Source organism: Rana temporaria, chromosome 10 (assembly GCF_905171775.1).
Source record: "Rana temporaria chromosome 10, aRanTem1.1, whole genome shotgun sequence".
NCBI lineage: Eukaryota > Metazoa > Chordata > Amphibia > Anura > Ranidae > Rana > Rana temporaria.
The window spans coordinates 148,408,779-148,425,518 of record NC_053498.1 but is presented as its reverse complement, the minus strand read 5'-3'; the positions used below and the strand labels follow the sequence as shown (position 1 = coordinate 148,425,518).

Genomic DNA, 16,740 nt, shown 5'->3' with positions numbered 1-16,740 from the left:
TGCCTTAGGAGGCACCTTCCCCTCACCATAGCACATACAATGACTAAATATAAAGGCAAAGAAACACTTTGAATTAAATTACTTTGCGGTTTATTATATGTGAAAGAACAGTAGAAAGTACAGGGTGCGCTCTCCAGGGATACAAAATATATATATAATGTCTACTCCATTAACAATTCCTACTTTACAATAAATACAACATAATAAATAATTCAGGTATAAAGCAGGCAGGCAGGCAGACGATATGACAAAGTCTCATGGTGTCGGGATGGTCGGTTCTCGGAGGGATTACATCAGTTTCATCAAGATCCAGGAGAAGATCAGAGCAGACAAAGTCCAAGGCATGGAGAAACCTGGAACAACACACAGGAGATATTAGGAATGGAGCCGCTTCATCTTCCTATGGAAGATCTTCTGTTCAGTTCTAAGTTCTCATTGTAGCTGCAATCTGATGATCAGCCAACTTTTATACCAGATTGTGACATTGTGAGAATTTAAGGTGTATGTCCAACCAGAATATTTGTTTTTTTTAACTTTTGCATAGCGTGGCGGCATTGGAGGGATTTCCCCTTATTTACTGTCACGGTGGCAATGGTTTTACTGGATAGGAATTGAGGGAAAATCTGCTACAAGGACCCAGAGAGCAAAAAAAAGCTGATCGGTACTTTGACCTTTCCGTACTGTACTCTGTCTGGTAAAACCATTGTCATTGGGACAGTAAGCAAAGGAAAATGCTGAAATGCAGGGGCTGGATGTTGAGGTCCACCAGCCCGGCCCCCATATACAAGGGAATTGTTGCTGTAAAGGGGTTGAACATGCTTAGCTACATCACTTTAAACCATTAAAATTCTCAATGTTAGAGATTACTTACCGCTGGCAGAACTGGTATCCACATAACTGGTATCAGCTGGAAATAAAGAGAAAAATATCTGTTACTTGGAGATCTCAACCGGACTGATACTCATTCTTCTGGATATATTGTATGATATTCACAGTCACTGTAGGCTGAGATAATTGTGTAGTGATCTCCATAGAAGTCAAAGCGTTTGTAATCACTCACAATAATCCCTAAAAATTGGCAATTTGCTCCCTTATTGGTCTGGTAAATATACGGGACACATGGAGCAATAAACACATTTTTTTAGAAGGGTTAGAACCTCTGCAGGTTTTGTCCCCTCTGAAACGTTTCTCCTTACTTCCTGGTCAGATGACAGGTGTCAGACAGAACGGGAAGTGAGGGATATCCCCTCCCCCACAGGGAACAAAGACAGAAAATTGACAAAAGCTTTAACCCTTTTCCCGCATTATTAAAAAACAAAAAAAGGAGATAAATATTTCATCTGGAGTTGGGATTTAATAAATGTGACTGAAGAAACACAAAAAAATCACTGTAACAAAACTGTGACCGTGAGATGACTTACCTGCATCCAAATAGATGCTGACCCTTCCTGCAATGTCCGGGGAATCACGTGATATGGATCGAGAGCTGCAGGTCTGTAAAGAAATAAAAGTCATTTAACAGAAACTCCAGACGAGTGAAATTGATGAAGAGATTGTAAATTGTATCCAAGAAATACCCCAGTTATGCTAAAGTCACAACATCCCTTTATCTGTGTAATCCCCACAAAGGAAATGGTGGAGAATGCGGGCACAGCAGGTTCTTCAATCACTCCAATGGTGAGACTTCCCTGGAATAGTTTGCATTCCCCCTCCACATTGGTTTCAATCTCTCTAAGCCATATTCCCCAATCACCTATTTATTCTACATTGTATCGGGGCAGCATGAAGACACCATCAGTTGTTTATGTTAGGAATGAGTGCAACACCATCAAATGTCTTTGTTAGGGATGGGCATGAAACCACCAATTGTCTTTGTTAGTGATGGCCAATTAAATCGTCAATTGTCTTTAATGGGGATCGGTATGAAAGCACCAATTGTCTTTATTAGGGATGCACTTCGGTTTGGACCAAACCCTAGCTCATCCCATGTTATGGCTGCAGCAGATGGGCAGAACTGTGAATTCTGGTGGTGGTTTCTCAATTTCAGAAGCCACTATGTTTGTGTGGGGTTGGCCATTAATTCAGCAGCAACTGTGCTCATTACACTCAGCAATGTTCTACCTGCTTGGTTAGCAGCAGCAGATCAGGTAAACAAGAGGGAAGCCGGTTTCTTTAATATTTAATTTTCAGTCCATTAACACCTCCAAGCATCCTAATAAGGCCGTGCAATGATTAGAAGGCTAACTGTGGACATTGAGGCAGCACAGTAGTTTGATAGTTGGCACTCTTGCCTTGTAGCACTGGCAGGGCCGATCCTAGGGTCACAGGTGCCTGGGTGCAGAAATATTTCTGGCGCCCCCACATGGGCATGGTCATTTTACTAACTCCTCCTCTTTACAAATGTTTGTATGGCAATGACTCAACCACAGAGATGCTCCCCCACAAAGTATTTGTTACCCTGGGATGGTCAGAGATTGAAGACTTAGTACAGGAGACGGTCAGAGACTGCAGAAATGGTACAGGAGATGGTCAGAGACTGCAGACACAGTACAGGAGATGACCAGAGACTGCAGACACAGTTCAGGAGATGGTCAGAGACACATCAGTTCTGGACGGACTCACACCTATGCTCAGAACACTAGTTCTGGATAAACACAAACAAGGAGAGGAGGAAGGGAGGGAGGGAGGGAAGAACCCCCCACCTATGCAGGCGCCTGGGTGCAAAGCACCCTGTGCACCCTGCCTAGGATCGGCCCTGGGCACTGGGGACCTCAGTGTGAATGCCAGCCAGGGCATTATCTACATGGAGTTTGCATGTCTTGCTTGTGTTGGTTTCCTCCAAGGACATGCAGGTTGGATATTTGGCTCCTGTCTAAACTGGTGCTAGTATGTGTGTGTATGGCTAAAAAAAGAACCTGCCACCTCCTTCAGGCACAGAAATCACAGAACACCCTCTATGTGTATGGTGAGTCTTACCGAATTACAATCAGTAGTGCAGAGTGCAAGATCGGCATAGAGATAGACGGTGTTAGAACTGGTAATCTTGAAGACTTTCATAAGAAATCGAGATTCAGCGCCGACTCCATTGCTGTCCACTGTTAGCTGGTCAGAAGAAATTTGGCTTGATGGGCACCTGGATACAGAAAACCTTTCATTAGTTTTCAGTTACTGTAATCTAAAGATGAGAACACAATACTGGTACATACTATTAGAGGTGATCAATATATGGGGTGTGTTCATTATATATATATATATATACTTTATATTATAGATGGACAATACATGGCATGTCTTCATTATTTATTTGTATATTATATCTGAACAATTTACATTGTAATTGGTGGAATTATTTTGCCGGACACAAGAAATGTATTCCTGCGCTGTGACCCATAATTCCTCACACCTACATGATTTTCTCAATGCATTGACAAATTAAATACATCAATTTGCATTTTATTAAAGGTATTTCCTCCAATGCCGACTGACACATTGCTGGGAACTGGGCCTATTGGAAACAATAGATTGATAATGTGTTGGTCCTGCCTTGAGCAATGCAGCCCGTCAACAGGTGGTGCAAATGCAAATATATTATATTTAATGTAAAGTGTGGGAAAGGGTTGGATCCCCTGAAGGGCTGCCTTAATAGCTTCATGGGCCCCTGGGAAAGTAACACTCTGGGGCCCTTACAAGCCAGTCCCAATTTACGCACTATAAGTCATTGATAGAAGTAAAACATAGTACTTTTAATTAAATCGATTTTAAACAATAAGAAAACATTGACATTAATCAAAGGCTAATCAACACAAAAGGCACAGTATAGGAAGGGAAGCAGAAGGGCACAGTATAGGGAGGGAAGCAGAAGGGCACAGTATAGGGAGGGAAGCAGAAGGGCACAGTATAGGGAGGGAAGCAGAAAGGCACAGTATAGGGAGGGAAGCAGAAGGGCACAGTATAGGGAGGGAAGCAGAAGGGCACAGTATAGGGAGGGAAGCAGAATGGCACAGTATAGGGAAGGAAGCAGAAGGGCACAGTGTAGGGAGGGAAGCAGAAGGGCACAGTATAGGAAAGGAAGCAGAAGGGCACAGTATAGAGAGGGAAGCAGAAGGGCACAGTATAGGGAGGGAAGGAGAAGGGCACAGTATAGGGAGGGAAGGAGAAGGGCACAGTATAGAGAGGGAAGCAGAAGGGCACAGTATAAGGAGGGAAGGAGAAGGGCACAGTATAGGGAGGGAAGGAGAAGGGCACAGTATAGAGAGGGAAGCAGAAGGGCACAGTATAGGGAGGGAAGCAGAAGGGCACAGTATAGGGAGGGAAGCAGAAGGGCACAGTATAGGGAGGGAAGCAGAAGGGCACAGTATAGAGAGGGAAGCAGAAGGGCACAGTATAGGGAGGGAAGCAGAAGGGCACATTATTTCTGCAGTCAAAGTGTACAAAGAACACACAGAACTGCTAACCCAGCGCACTGTGTACTTACCCGTTCTCAAGAAGATAGTACTTTTGGTTGCTTGAATTGGTAGGAGAGGCATAAATATTCACCACTTTGAGTTTGAAGGCGTTGGCATCCAGATCTGATACTCTCACTGAAAGGTAAATAGGATCTTCCACTGTCAGGGTGTCGGAGTCGGAGAGAGGGGTGGTATATGTGTTATCTTTAAAGGCCATCATTACGGCTGTATAACTTCCATTTCCTGAAGGGCCGGTTATTTCTGTGCTCCTGGAAAATAGACACACAACAGAAGGTTACCTACCTAGAAACCCTTGCAGGTATGTGGTCATTCATCAATAATGTTATACAGAGAACTGACATTTTTTTGCACTGAGGATAAAGAGCAAACCTATTAGATATCTTCATCGGCTCTGTGTATACAAATGGAAGCAATGAAGCGATATACAATTTCAAATGCACCACAGTAGTATAAAATGAATAGTTATAAAAATAAAAAATAAAATAATTTGGGAGAAGTACACCAAAAGCATTTTTTGTCCATACTTCTCTTGTGGGTCACAGGGGTGCACTTACTTACTCTCTTGTCACCCAGATTGCCTGCTATCAGCTGGCGTGGTACAGCCTCTCTAAGCCCTGGACATATTACCCTAACCCTAAACCCTGACCCTGACCCTAACCCTAACCCCTAACCCTAACTCCTACCCCTAACCCTTTCCCTAACCACTGACCCTGACCCTAAGATTAACCCTACCCCTAAACCTGACCCTGACCTTAACCCTAACCCCTAACCCTAACTCCTAACCCTAACCACTGACCTAACCCTAACATTAACCCTACCCCTAACCCTACCCCTAACCCTAAAACCTAACCCTAACCTCTAACCTCTAACCCTAACCTAAATGTACAGACCATTTTTTTAAAGCAATCTACTGAGCTTGCCAGAACCACAGCTCTTACTGTGAAGAAATCTTTCCGTATTTGGAGATGAAATCTTTTTCCTCTAGACCTAACGAGTGCCTCCTTGTCCTCTGTGGTGACCTTAAAGTGAATAACTCAAGACCAAGTTCACTATATGGACCCCTTATATATTTGTACATGTTGATCATATCCCCCCTTATTCTCCTCTTCTCAAGAGTGAATAATTTATTTTCCTCTAATCTTTCCTCATAGCTGAGCTCCTCCATGCCTCTTATCAGTTTGGTTGCCCTTCTCTGCACTTTCTCCAGTTCCCCGATATCCTTTTTGTGAACTGGAGCCCAAAACTGAACGGCATATTCCAGATGAGGTCTTACTAATGATTAAGTGATCTTTTCAGGTTGGAACAAAATTAAGAAACATGCTTTTATACTCATCTGACAAGCAGCCCATGTCTCCTACCCGTCCATTGGTCCAGTGCTGCAGCCTCCACCAGACTCTTCAGTATTCAACTATTCTGTAAGTGTCTCCCAGTGCATGACATGGATTTTTACTCTGACCTCAATGTCACTACAGGACTCAGTAGTGTTGTAGCGTGAGGAGGAAGAAACCATGCAGCGTGGCAAGGGAATGCACAACCATTGAATGCCAAAGAGTCTCACGGAGGCTGCAGCAATGAAGCTCAGGGAAGGTTGGAGACAAAGGCCTTAAAAACTCTTCCATTGTGGGAACATGAACTCTCAGTTTGACATGGTTACTTGAAAACACTTGGCCCACGTTGCTTACACCCATGTGTCCTCGGAGAGTTGAGCTAAGTTATATTTAAGCTTTTGTTTCTATTGAAGCTTGGCAACAAGCCTAGTTTAGTGCCTTTGTTTAAAAAGGAATTGAGGTCTTCAAGCAGTAACTACAGACCTGTGAGTTTAACATCTACTGTAGGGGAAATACAAGAGTAGTAGGTGCTAGAATGCAATATTATAAGAGATAGCCAGCATGGATTCCTGAAAGTATGAAATAATACTTACCCAATTATTGGGTGCAGTGTCACATTGAGAGCAACATTCATATTCAGCGGGTAGGAGCAGGAAATATTCATGACGACATCATTTGTTATTCGGATTGGATCCGTCTTGCCAAAAATATACAGCTGGTTTGTGTACATGACATGGGTCGCATTCATCTGTAGAGAGAGGAAGCAAATAAGTAATTAAGCCAGGTCAGAAAACCCCCATACAGTAAACAGCACATTAGCAAATAGTTACTATTAATGTCAGTGAATTCCCTGACAAGTCTCCAGTTTGGTTAGGGCAGAACTCCAGCTCAAAACAACCAAATAAAAATAAATAGCCCACCAAAAGATAAAATAACAAAACTAGCTTTTACTATAATATTCAACTTCAATGCGGAGATTTCCCCCAGTGGTACTTTTGCCAATTGATGTCCTCAGTCTGATGGCCATTCAACCCACTTTCTCTAAGTCCAGGTTCCCTTGGACCCCCCCCCCCCCCCCCCAACCTGTGAGTGGACAGTGAAAGAAGAAGCAGAGGACTTGTCTCTGTCACTCTGTTTTCTCCTCCTATTAAAATAATGGGGGGAGTTGTAAATGTACCCGGGCATGTTTTCTATTAATGCTGTGAATGCATTAGGGTAAAACAAACACTTAGGCTTTATTACTACTTTAATGTGTTCTTCTGAGCCTGAGATATGCAACAAAAGGTTCTGGTTCTGGTTGGAAATGTCTTTCCTTACAAAATATTTTTTTGTTTTTTTAAATACATATAGAGTAAAACAGTCTTCTGGGGGCAAAGGCAACAATACAGACATGACAAGGGTTCTACACCTTCTCTATTCCATGCAAACCCTAAATTATCACATTTATGTCTATACAGACTTTATTGTATCTGTTTTTACTTATTTTGTAAAACAAACAGTCAGACGGTGTCGGGAGAACTTACCGCAGGAACCGTGTTACAGTCAGAGGTTATCAATGGACGCTGAAGGATCATCTCCGATATTCCATTCACATTCTGATTTACTGCGAAACACTCGGGGTTGGTGCTGTTCAGTCTGATATCAGATGTATTATAACCTTGTTCTTCCAACCAACATTTTGACACTTGTATATTGAACTTTGCTCCAGTACAATTAAAATTTGGAGAGGGAGGGCTTCCTGAAAAGAGAAAATTCATTCAGCATTTCTGAGATGAGAAGCAGTGTTGCCAACCTAACAGATTGAAATTTACTGGCACGACACCCGAAATTTACTGTCGCAGCCACGTTATTATTGGCATTTCACAAAAGTTACTAAATTACATTTTTAGGTGCAAATTTCAGTATTTAGGCTACAAACAAGTACGCTAGGCAAATAGCAATGTGATTTAAGGTAGATATTAAGGTAAAGAAACATATTTTTGTTATTTTCGATATAATAACGGCAAATTATTTAGTCACATCACCCCCTGCCTCCATCCTCCTCTGCCACCAACACCCCCTGCCTTCACCCCCCCTCTGTGGTGCCACAATCTCCCCCTGCCTCCAATCTCCCCCAGGCTACTTGCCTCCATCGTCCCCTGCCTTCACCCCCCTCTGCGGTGCCACAATCTTCCCCTGCCTCCAATCTCCCTCTGCCTCCAATCTCCCCCTACCTCCAATCTCCCCCAGGCCCCCTGCCTCCAATCACCCCCTGCCTCCATCCCCCTCTGCCTCCAATCTCCCCCTGCCTCCAATCTCCCCCAGGCCCCCTGCCTCCAATCACCCCCTGCCTCCATCGTCCCCTGCCTCCATCCCCCTCTGCGGTGCCACCAACAACCACTGTCTCCATCCCCCACCCTCTGCGGTGCCACCATACCCCTCTGCGGTGCCACTAACACCCCCTGCCTCCAATCTCCCCCTGCCTCCATTGTCCCCTGCCTCCATCCCCCTCTGCGGTGCCACCGCAGCCACCATCACCCCCTGCCTCCAATCACCCCCTGCCTCCAATCTCAATGAGCTGTTCCAAGCCGAACCGATCTCGGCTATTTTTACTGGCACATTTCTGCAACCACGGACATTTACGAACGGGGGAAAAAGAGTCAGTTTTTACGAACTGTCCGTAAAAATACGGACGGTTGGTAACACTGATGAGAAGGTGACGTGATTGATGTGCATTATACACTATAGGGATTTTCTCATTCACACCGGGGAGCTCCATTGCTGGTTAATTTACCAGTCGGGTGTAAGCGGGTCATTACACTTTCTGTACTATGTATGTTACATGGACCTCATATGGTTTATGGGAAAATGCAATATTTAGTTTTAATAGGCATGAGATCCATTGTAAACATTTTATTATACCGTAGTATATCATACCTGCTGTAAATGTGTAGAAAGTTGAATTGCACTGACAGGTATTAGTAATATTGTTACAAATCTCATCAGTAGCACAGGTTCCACAAGATTGAGACGCAGCCGCTAGAGAGACAGAAAGAATAAAACATTAAAGTACATCCCGTGTTCCTGTGTGGAAGTCTAAACAGATCTCACATCCAACTACAATGTAACACAAGGATCAAAATAAATCAATCAGCGATAATCTCCGGTTTGTTGCAAATTGTTCCACAACAATCCAGTTTGTGTCAAACTTCTACAACTTGTATCCAAATGTTCCAAAATACAAACTTGTTTCAAAATTGTTACAATTCATAAACAAAGAGCCCCTCAGCACTCTTCCCCTGTGTTGTATTCCCCCGTGTTCATGAATAAGAGTCACATACATGCGGGTGTGGGAACGTGTGTAAATCGCACATATTCCCGCACCTGCAGGCAATCCACACTGCTATTTAGCAGACATACGGGGTTTCCCTAAAAGCGGGGGTTCACCCAAAAAAAAAAATTCTAACATTACATTGAGCCGAGTTGTGATAATGACATTATGCTGACCTTTTAAATTTTATTGCCGTACATACCGTTTTATCTATATTTTCACCGCGGGTTCCGGGTATGTAATCTGCGGGACTGGGCGTTCCTAATTGATTGACATGCTTCCGACCGGCGCATACAGCGCGTCACGAGTTCCTGAAAGAAGCCGAACGTCGGTGCGCAGGCGCCGTATAGAGCCGACTCGCAGTCCGGCTTCTTTCGGCAACTCGTGACGCGCTGTATGCGCCGGTCGGAAGCATGTCAATCAATTAGGAATGCCCAGTCCCGCAGATTACATACCCGGAAGCCACGGTGAAAATATAGATAAAACGGTATGTACGGCAATAAAATTACAAAGGTCAGCATAATGTCATTATCACAACTCGGCTCAATGTAATGTTAGAAATTTTTTGTTGGGTGAACCCCCGCTTTAATCCTTAATTAATTTTGTTATAACTTGTGCCCCTCCCCGATCGTACCCTCCAATTTCTGGGGAACGATCGCTGTCTCTGAATTACAGATGTGTTATTAAAGGATAAAAGGAGACAAACGTCACTCACCCGCCATGACAGCGCACAGTACAGAGACCAGCAGTGTTGTCTTCATGGTGATCAGGGACCCTAGAAAATATATTCTATATGAGCAACTAATTTCTGTTTGCAATTTAGCAAAAAAAATTAAATAATAATAATAATAATAATAATAATCATAATAATAATAAAAGGAAAAGCCCTACAGAGTTTCGCATTATTTTATTATTAGTTTTATACAGTCAAAATAAAACAAAATAAATACAAAAATAAAATAAAAAATTCAAACAAACATCTATATGTTACAATATTCATATGTGTAACACATTAGACAATTTTTGACCAGGAAAAAATATATATATCTCTATATATATATATATATATATATATATATATATCTATATATATAGATATATCTATATATAGATATAGATAGATAGATAGATAGATAGATAGATAGATAGATAGAGATCTATATCTATCTATGCATTACAGGTTTGAAAATTATTGTTTGTTTGTAGTTATAAATGAATATATGCAATAACATATATATATATATATTTATTCATATCTATCTATCTATCTATCTATCTATCTATCTATCTATCTATCTATCTATCTATCTATCTGTCTATATAGATAGATAGATATGAATAAATGAATATATATATATATATATATATATATATATATATATATATATATATATATATATATATATATATATATACACAAATATAAATGTTATTGTATATATTCATTTATAACAACAAACAAACAATATTTTTTTAACCTGTAATGCAATGCAGTAAAACCCAAAATAACATGGTTTTGGAAAATCTAAAGCTCACCACACACATGTTGACTGTTCAATGTCCATTAAAACTTCCAACAATTGATTGGATAGTAAAATAAGTCCTTATATTAAATTATATCAAACATATTACAAAGGCAGCAACTCAGAGAGCAATGAAGCCAAAGAATGATCATGATAACCAGCCAACCAGCAATCCCAAAATGAAGGGCCACCAATGGCCGACTCCATCATTCTATCAAGATATTCCCTCCCTAAAGGAGACAATCAGATTGTAATGTATAAGGGCAGCTTTGGAAAATTATAATTTATCCTGATTGCTTGCCATGAGCTATAAATTACTTAGAAGTCAAAGATTTCTACTCACCGACAAATGTGGGGTGGAAATGTTCCGGGGCTGCAAGAGGCTTCCAACAACTCGATGTTCTTCCAACAACTCAATGTTCTTCCAACAAGTGAGCAAAGTCAGTTGTCAGTTGAGTTTCGTCACCTTCAGGAAAGACAGTTGGGTAGAGGTGGAGGTTGTGTGTACAATTACCGATCTCTCAGCTACTTATATACTCATTGGTCCAGATGGAATGCAGAGCGTCTGTCTTACGTAGAAACTAGAAGGTGGAGATCCGGTGACGTTGGAGTAAATGGGCCTCACCCAGGCAGGACTTGGCCCCCGGGCTGTCACGGTTTAACTTTAAAGCCATCGTCACAGACTGATGTATTTTTCTGGAGGCATTTCATATTTATAGCTGATGAAAATGTCACCTTGTTCTGTTACGAAATTAATCTTTCAACTATTTTACATACGTGTTTAAAACCCAATTATAGACGTTTCTTCCATTTTGGAGATTTTTTTACAGCGCCCAAAATATATTAACAAGAACAAAATGCACAAAAACAACAAGTTTTATTGTATCACAAATAGATTTCATATCGTAATGGTGATGGTGCCAGATACCCGACCAGCTACATCTATGTAGGGCAGTGGTTCTCAACCTTTCTAGTGCCGTGACCCCTTGATACATTTTCCAAGTTGTGGGGACCCCTAACAGTAGAATTTTTTGTAGCGTGGGTTTTCAGCACCTAAGGCTAGACAAGTAATTTGCGCCCCTAACCCACGGACATTTAGGGATCCCCAAGTCCCTTACACTCGTACAGTATTAAAACCCCCTCTGGTACATTTTAGGATGTACCACTCTCTATATTCTCCTTTCTTTCACTTTTATCTCTCTATCTTTCTTGTCCCCCAATGCCTCTCTCTAGTCATCTTTCCTGTTCTTTCTCTTATTCTTTCTCTCCCTTTTTTTCTTTGTTCCTCTCCCTCTTTTCCTCTCCCTTCCATGTATTCTCTACTTGTATTCCTTCTCTTATGCCGCGTACACACGGTCGTTTTTCGGCATAAAAAAAAAAGACATTTTTCATCATGAAAAAAAACAACGTTTTTCCAACTTCATCATTAAAAACGACGTTGCCCACACACCATCGTTTTTAAAAAATGATCTAGCAAAGCGCGGTGGCGTACAACACGTACGACGGCACTATAAAGGGAAAGTTCCATTCGCCTTTGGGCTGCTTTTAGCTGATTCCGTGTTGGTAAAAGACGATTTGCGCTTTTCTGTCTGTTACAGCGTGATGAATGTGCTTACTCCATTATGAACGGTAGTTTTACCAGAATGAGCGCTCCTGTCTCATAACTCGCTTCCGGGCATGAGCGGGTTTAAAACGTCGTTTTAGCCCACACAAGATCATTTTTTACAAGCCGAAAAACGAAATTTTTCAGAAGCCGAAAAACGATGTGAAGCCCACACACAATGGCCCGGATTCAGAAAGAATTGCGCTCTATTTGCGGAGGCGCAGGGCAACGATTTTGCCCTGCGCCCCCGCAAATATTTTGCGCTGCCCTCGATTCACGGAGCAGTAGCTCCGTAAATTGCGAGGGCGCGCCGGCAAAATTGCCCGGCGTAAGCGCGCGCAGTGTAAATGATCCCGCCGGAGGCGGGAATCATTTAAATTAGGCGCGCTCCCGCGCCGAGCGTAGAGTGCATGCTCCGTCGGGAAACTTTCCCGACGTGCATTGCGGCAAATGACGTCGCAAGGACGTCATTTGCTTCAAAGTGAACGTGAATGCCATCCAGCGCCATTCACGATTCACTTACGCAAACGTTGTAAAATTCGAACGTCGCGACGCGGGAACGCCGGGTATAGTTTAGCATTGGCTGCCCCTGCTATTAGAAGGGGCAGCCTTACGCTAAACACGCCGTACGGAAACGACGTAACTTGCGTACGCAGGGGGCGCGCAACATTGTGAATTTGCATACTATACGCTGACCACAATGGGAACGCCCCCTAGCGGTCATCGCAAGAATGCAGCCTAAAATCTGCGTAGCATAAGAGCCTTATGCCACGCAGATTTTAGGCTGCAGTCGGCGTAGAGTTCTCTGAATCAGGAGAACTCGTTACGCCGGCGCAAGTCAGCAACTATGGTTATGCAGGCGCAATTGCTTACTGAATCTGGGCCAATGATCTTAAATGACGTTTTAAGAAATGTCATTTTTTTTCATGACGAAAAACGACCGCGTGTACGCGGCATTACTCCTTGGGGGGGGGGGGGGTGCTGGCAGTGGGGAGTTCTGATCAGCCAGCTTAGATGCTCTTGATCAAGATCATCTGCTGATCTGAGAACTGTAGTGGGGACTTTAAGTGGCAACTGTAATCACAGGTAGTGTTACTCAATTTGTCGCCAGCTCTGTGGTGTCTCGCAGCAGTGACACCTATGCTGAAATCAGGAGATAGGGTCTCCTCCAGCCCCTCCCACTTCACATTTCTCACCAGTCAGCTGACCTCTAGTCTCTGCCCCAAAGACATGCTGTGAGCTGAATGGGCAGGCAAGGGCTCCAGGAGCAGCCCAGCTGGGCGGCCACAGGCTCCAGGGACAGACCTGCTGGATGGCTGTGAAAAGGCTGAGAGTGCTGCAGACTTCCTGAACAGCCCAGGATTTGGTGACCCCTGGCAAATTGTCATTTGACCCCCAAGGGGGTCCCGACCCCCAGGTTGAGAACCACTGATGTAGGGTGATTAGAATTACTATGATACACAAATGTGTTACAATGTAGTTATTTTCCCATCATTGTCATCCTGACCAATTATGTGTAGATGTGCCCGGGAGAAATGCACTGAATTCTATCAGGGCTAGAATGGCCAATACCGGGGCTGTTGGGTAAGCCAATGTCAATATTCCCATTGCACACGTTCCTGGAATGGTCTTGGGGTAATGGGTGGATAGTTTGCCAATGTCTGGAGACCTCCTCCTCAGCTGTGCCTGCCTCGTCCCATTTTGCTCCCCACTGTCCTCCTCCGCCTCCTTAGCTGTGTCCTCCTTGTCCCGTCTGGCTCTGTCCTCCTCTGCCAACTCAGCTGTGCCCGCCTTGTCCTGTCCGGCTCCCCACTGTCCTCCTCTGCCTCCTCAGCTGTGCACCACCTTGTCCCATCCAGCTCCCTACTGTCCTCCTTCGCCTCCTCAGCTGTGCCCGCCTTGTCCTGTCCGGCTCCCCACTGTCCTCCTCTGCCTCCTCAGCTGTGCCCGCCTTGTCCTGCCTGGCTCCCTGCTGTCCTCCTTCGCCTCCTCAGCTGTGCCCGCCTTGTCCTGTCCGGCTCCCCACTGTCCTCCTCTGCCTCCTCAGCTGTGCATCGCCTTGTCCCGTCCGGCTCCCCATTGTCCTTCTTCTGCTCCTCAGCTGTGCCTGCCTCATCCGACTCCCCACTGTCCTCCTGTGCTTCGTCAGCTGTGCCCGCCGGACATTCTTTAGTCCCTCGTGTTCCCTGGCCAGGATAGAGGGGAAGTCAGTGGCTGTGGCAGCACCCCCTAGAGAGCAGTGCACCCTTGGCGGCTGCCTAGTTTGCCTAGTGGAAGTGATGACCCTGGTCATAATGCTGCTTTGTGTAACTAAAAGGCAGTCTTCATCCACCCACCATCTGTTTTTGGCCAATTTGTAGGCATTTTGCCAAGGCACCCCTGAAGAGATCTCACCCCTGGTTGAAAAAGGCTGATCTGATGACCGGTAAGCTGCATTATAATACATTTTTGGGTTTAATATCACTTTAAGTTCAAAGCTTTCTATGTACTCACATTCAGTTTACCCATTCCGCTGCCCGCATTTCCGTACCAAATGGTATTTCTTCTAGCTCTTGGTGTTATTAAGAATTTTAGAATTCTAGAAATACACTCTACCCCCGGTGAGTATTACATAGATATTCTACGTAAAAGGAATTCTTGAAATCGCCCTTCCCTCAGACAGGTGACACAATAGAATGGAATGGAAGGCGTCTACCTAAAAACACTCTAGATTGGTCTGTTTGTGTTTTAAAGTATAGTATTGTTTTCTGAGATGTTATGGATTCTTACAGCAATATAAACCTGACAGAGGTTCTAATCCCTCACCACTCTACCCAAAACATCTATGCATTTACATAGACTTTAATCCTCCGGAAAAACATTTTGGAGCAATAGTTCTGATGTTTTTACATATGAAATGTCCTCTTCATAGGGAAGGAGAAAATCAATATTTTTCTTCATGAACCCTCCACCTTGATAGACAATAGAAAAGATCAGAGAAACATTGGTACATTGGACAGACATGTAAAACATATTTTGTCGTTACTGTTTGTACTTTAATTTTGTCATCTTTCTGTAACATTCCACTACTCCAGGGGCAGATGGGATTGCAGGTCAGGGGGGCTTTTCCCTTGGCTTGATGCCTCTATGACAGTAATTCACAAGTGGTTCCCCCCAACTGGGCCATCAGCCAGCTGCAGATACCCTAACCTTCCTCAGTGTCTCCCAATTGACCATAGTGCCCCCCAAACTTCCAACCTCCCACAGTGCCCCCCAGCCTACTGCAGTGCCCACACATGTACTGTAGTACTCCAGCCTCCCATAGTACCCCCAACCTTCAAAAATGTCCCACACTGCCCTCCAAATACTCGCAGTGCTAACAACCCCACCCCCCACCCTCCATTCCCTGCAGCACCTTTCAGTCTCCCACAGTGCCCCTGTAAATTCCTCAGCTTCGTGGAGAGACCACCAGAGATCACATTCCCTACAATTTCCCCCAGCCCCCCTATAATAAATTCCATCACCCACACAGCCAAAAGGTCTTCTACAGACCCCCCAACCTTCCTCAAGGCCTCCCATCTACCATAGCGCCCCCCCCCAAACTTCCAACCTCCAACAGCGCCCCCCAGCCTACTGTAGTGCCCCCACAGCCTATATACTGTAGAGCCTTCCTTTGTACCCCCAACCTTCAACAGCAACCTACATTGCCCTGTAAATACTTACAGTGACCCCCCCAAGTCCCAACAGCACCTTCCAGTCTCCCACAGTGCCCCTGCAAAGGCCTCAGTCTTCTGGGGAGACCACCATTGACCCCATTGACTACCATTTCCCCCATTTCTAACAGCTCCCCTTCCCCACTAGTAAATTCTATCCCCTACAGAGCCAACAAGTCAGCTTCAGATCCCCTAACCTTCCTCAGTGCCTCCTATCTACCATAGTGCCCCCCCCCAAACTTTCAACCTCCCACAGTGCCCCCCCAGCCTACTGCAGTACCCCCACAGCCTACATACTGTAGTACTTCAGCCTCCCATTGTACCCCCAACCTTAAACAGTTTCCTACATTGCCCTCCAAATACGCACAGTGCTCACCACCATACCTGCAGCACCTTCCAGTCTCCCACGGTGTACCTGCAAAGTCCTCAGCCTCCTGGAGAGACCACCAGTGACCCCATTCCCTACCGTTTCCCCCCACTAGAAATGTGATCTCCTACAGGCCCAACAAGTCTGTTGCTGAGTCTACTAACCCCCTTCTGAACGCCTTAAGAGTTCTCTTCACTGGAACTAAAGGGACCAAACCCAACCCCTAAAAAACAACCCCCACACCATAACCCCCCCCCCCCCCCACACACACACAATAATCCCCCCTTCACCAAATGATTTTTGCCATTACACAAAGAAAGGTTCATAAAGACATCCTTGTAAGGGCATCGCAGGACACTTTTTTTCCTTCTTTTTTATAGAAGAACTAGCTGAATACCCGGCGTTGCCCGGTCTTCCTATCTTAACCTTTTGGGGAGGAAAATCATAGTAA

The 16,740-nt window shown here is 44.3% G+C and overlaps 2 protein-coding genes across 2 annotated transcripts in view; both read right to left on the bottom strand.

The window, feature by feature from the left end:
* The window catches only part of LOC120915751 (pancreatic secretory granule membrane major glycoprotein GP2-like), a 96,154-nt gene that overhangs the window by 65,171 nt on the left and 14,243 nt on the right, over positions 1–16,740 (bottom strand). Inside the window, exons 2-4 of the mRNA XM_040326524.1 lie at positions 10,971–11,026; positions 9,820–9,879; positions 8,711–8,812 (exon numbers count right to left, since the gene is read on the bottom strand). Coding sequence (XP_040182458.1) covers positions 8,711–8,812; positions 9,820–9,865 — 148 coding nt within the window. The 5' untranslated portion in view covers positions 9,866–9,879; positions 10,971–11,026. The remainder of the gene's footprint in view (positions 1–8,710; positions 8,813–9,819; positions 9,880–10,970; positions 11,027–16,740) is intronic.
* On the bottom strand, positions 68–4,677 carry LOC120915755 (uromodulin-like). The gene is made up of 5 exons (XM_040326528.1): positions 4,475–4,677; positions 2,977–3,133; positions 1,422–1,494; positions 872–907; positions 68–353 (listed from the first exon to the last, which is right to left on the bottom strand). Exons 1-5 carry the CDS (start codon positions 4,663–4,665, stop codon positions 289–291), a joined length of 522 nt encoding a protein of 173 aa, XP_040182462.1. The 5' UTR covers positions 4,666–4,677; the 3' UTR covers positions 68–288.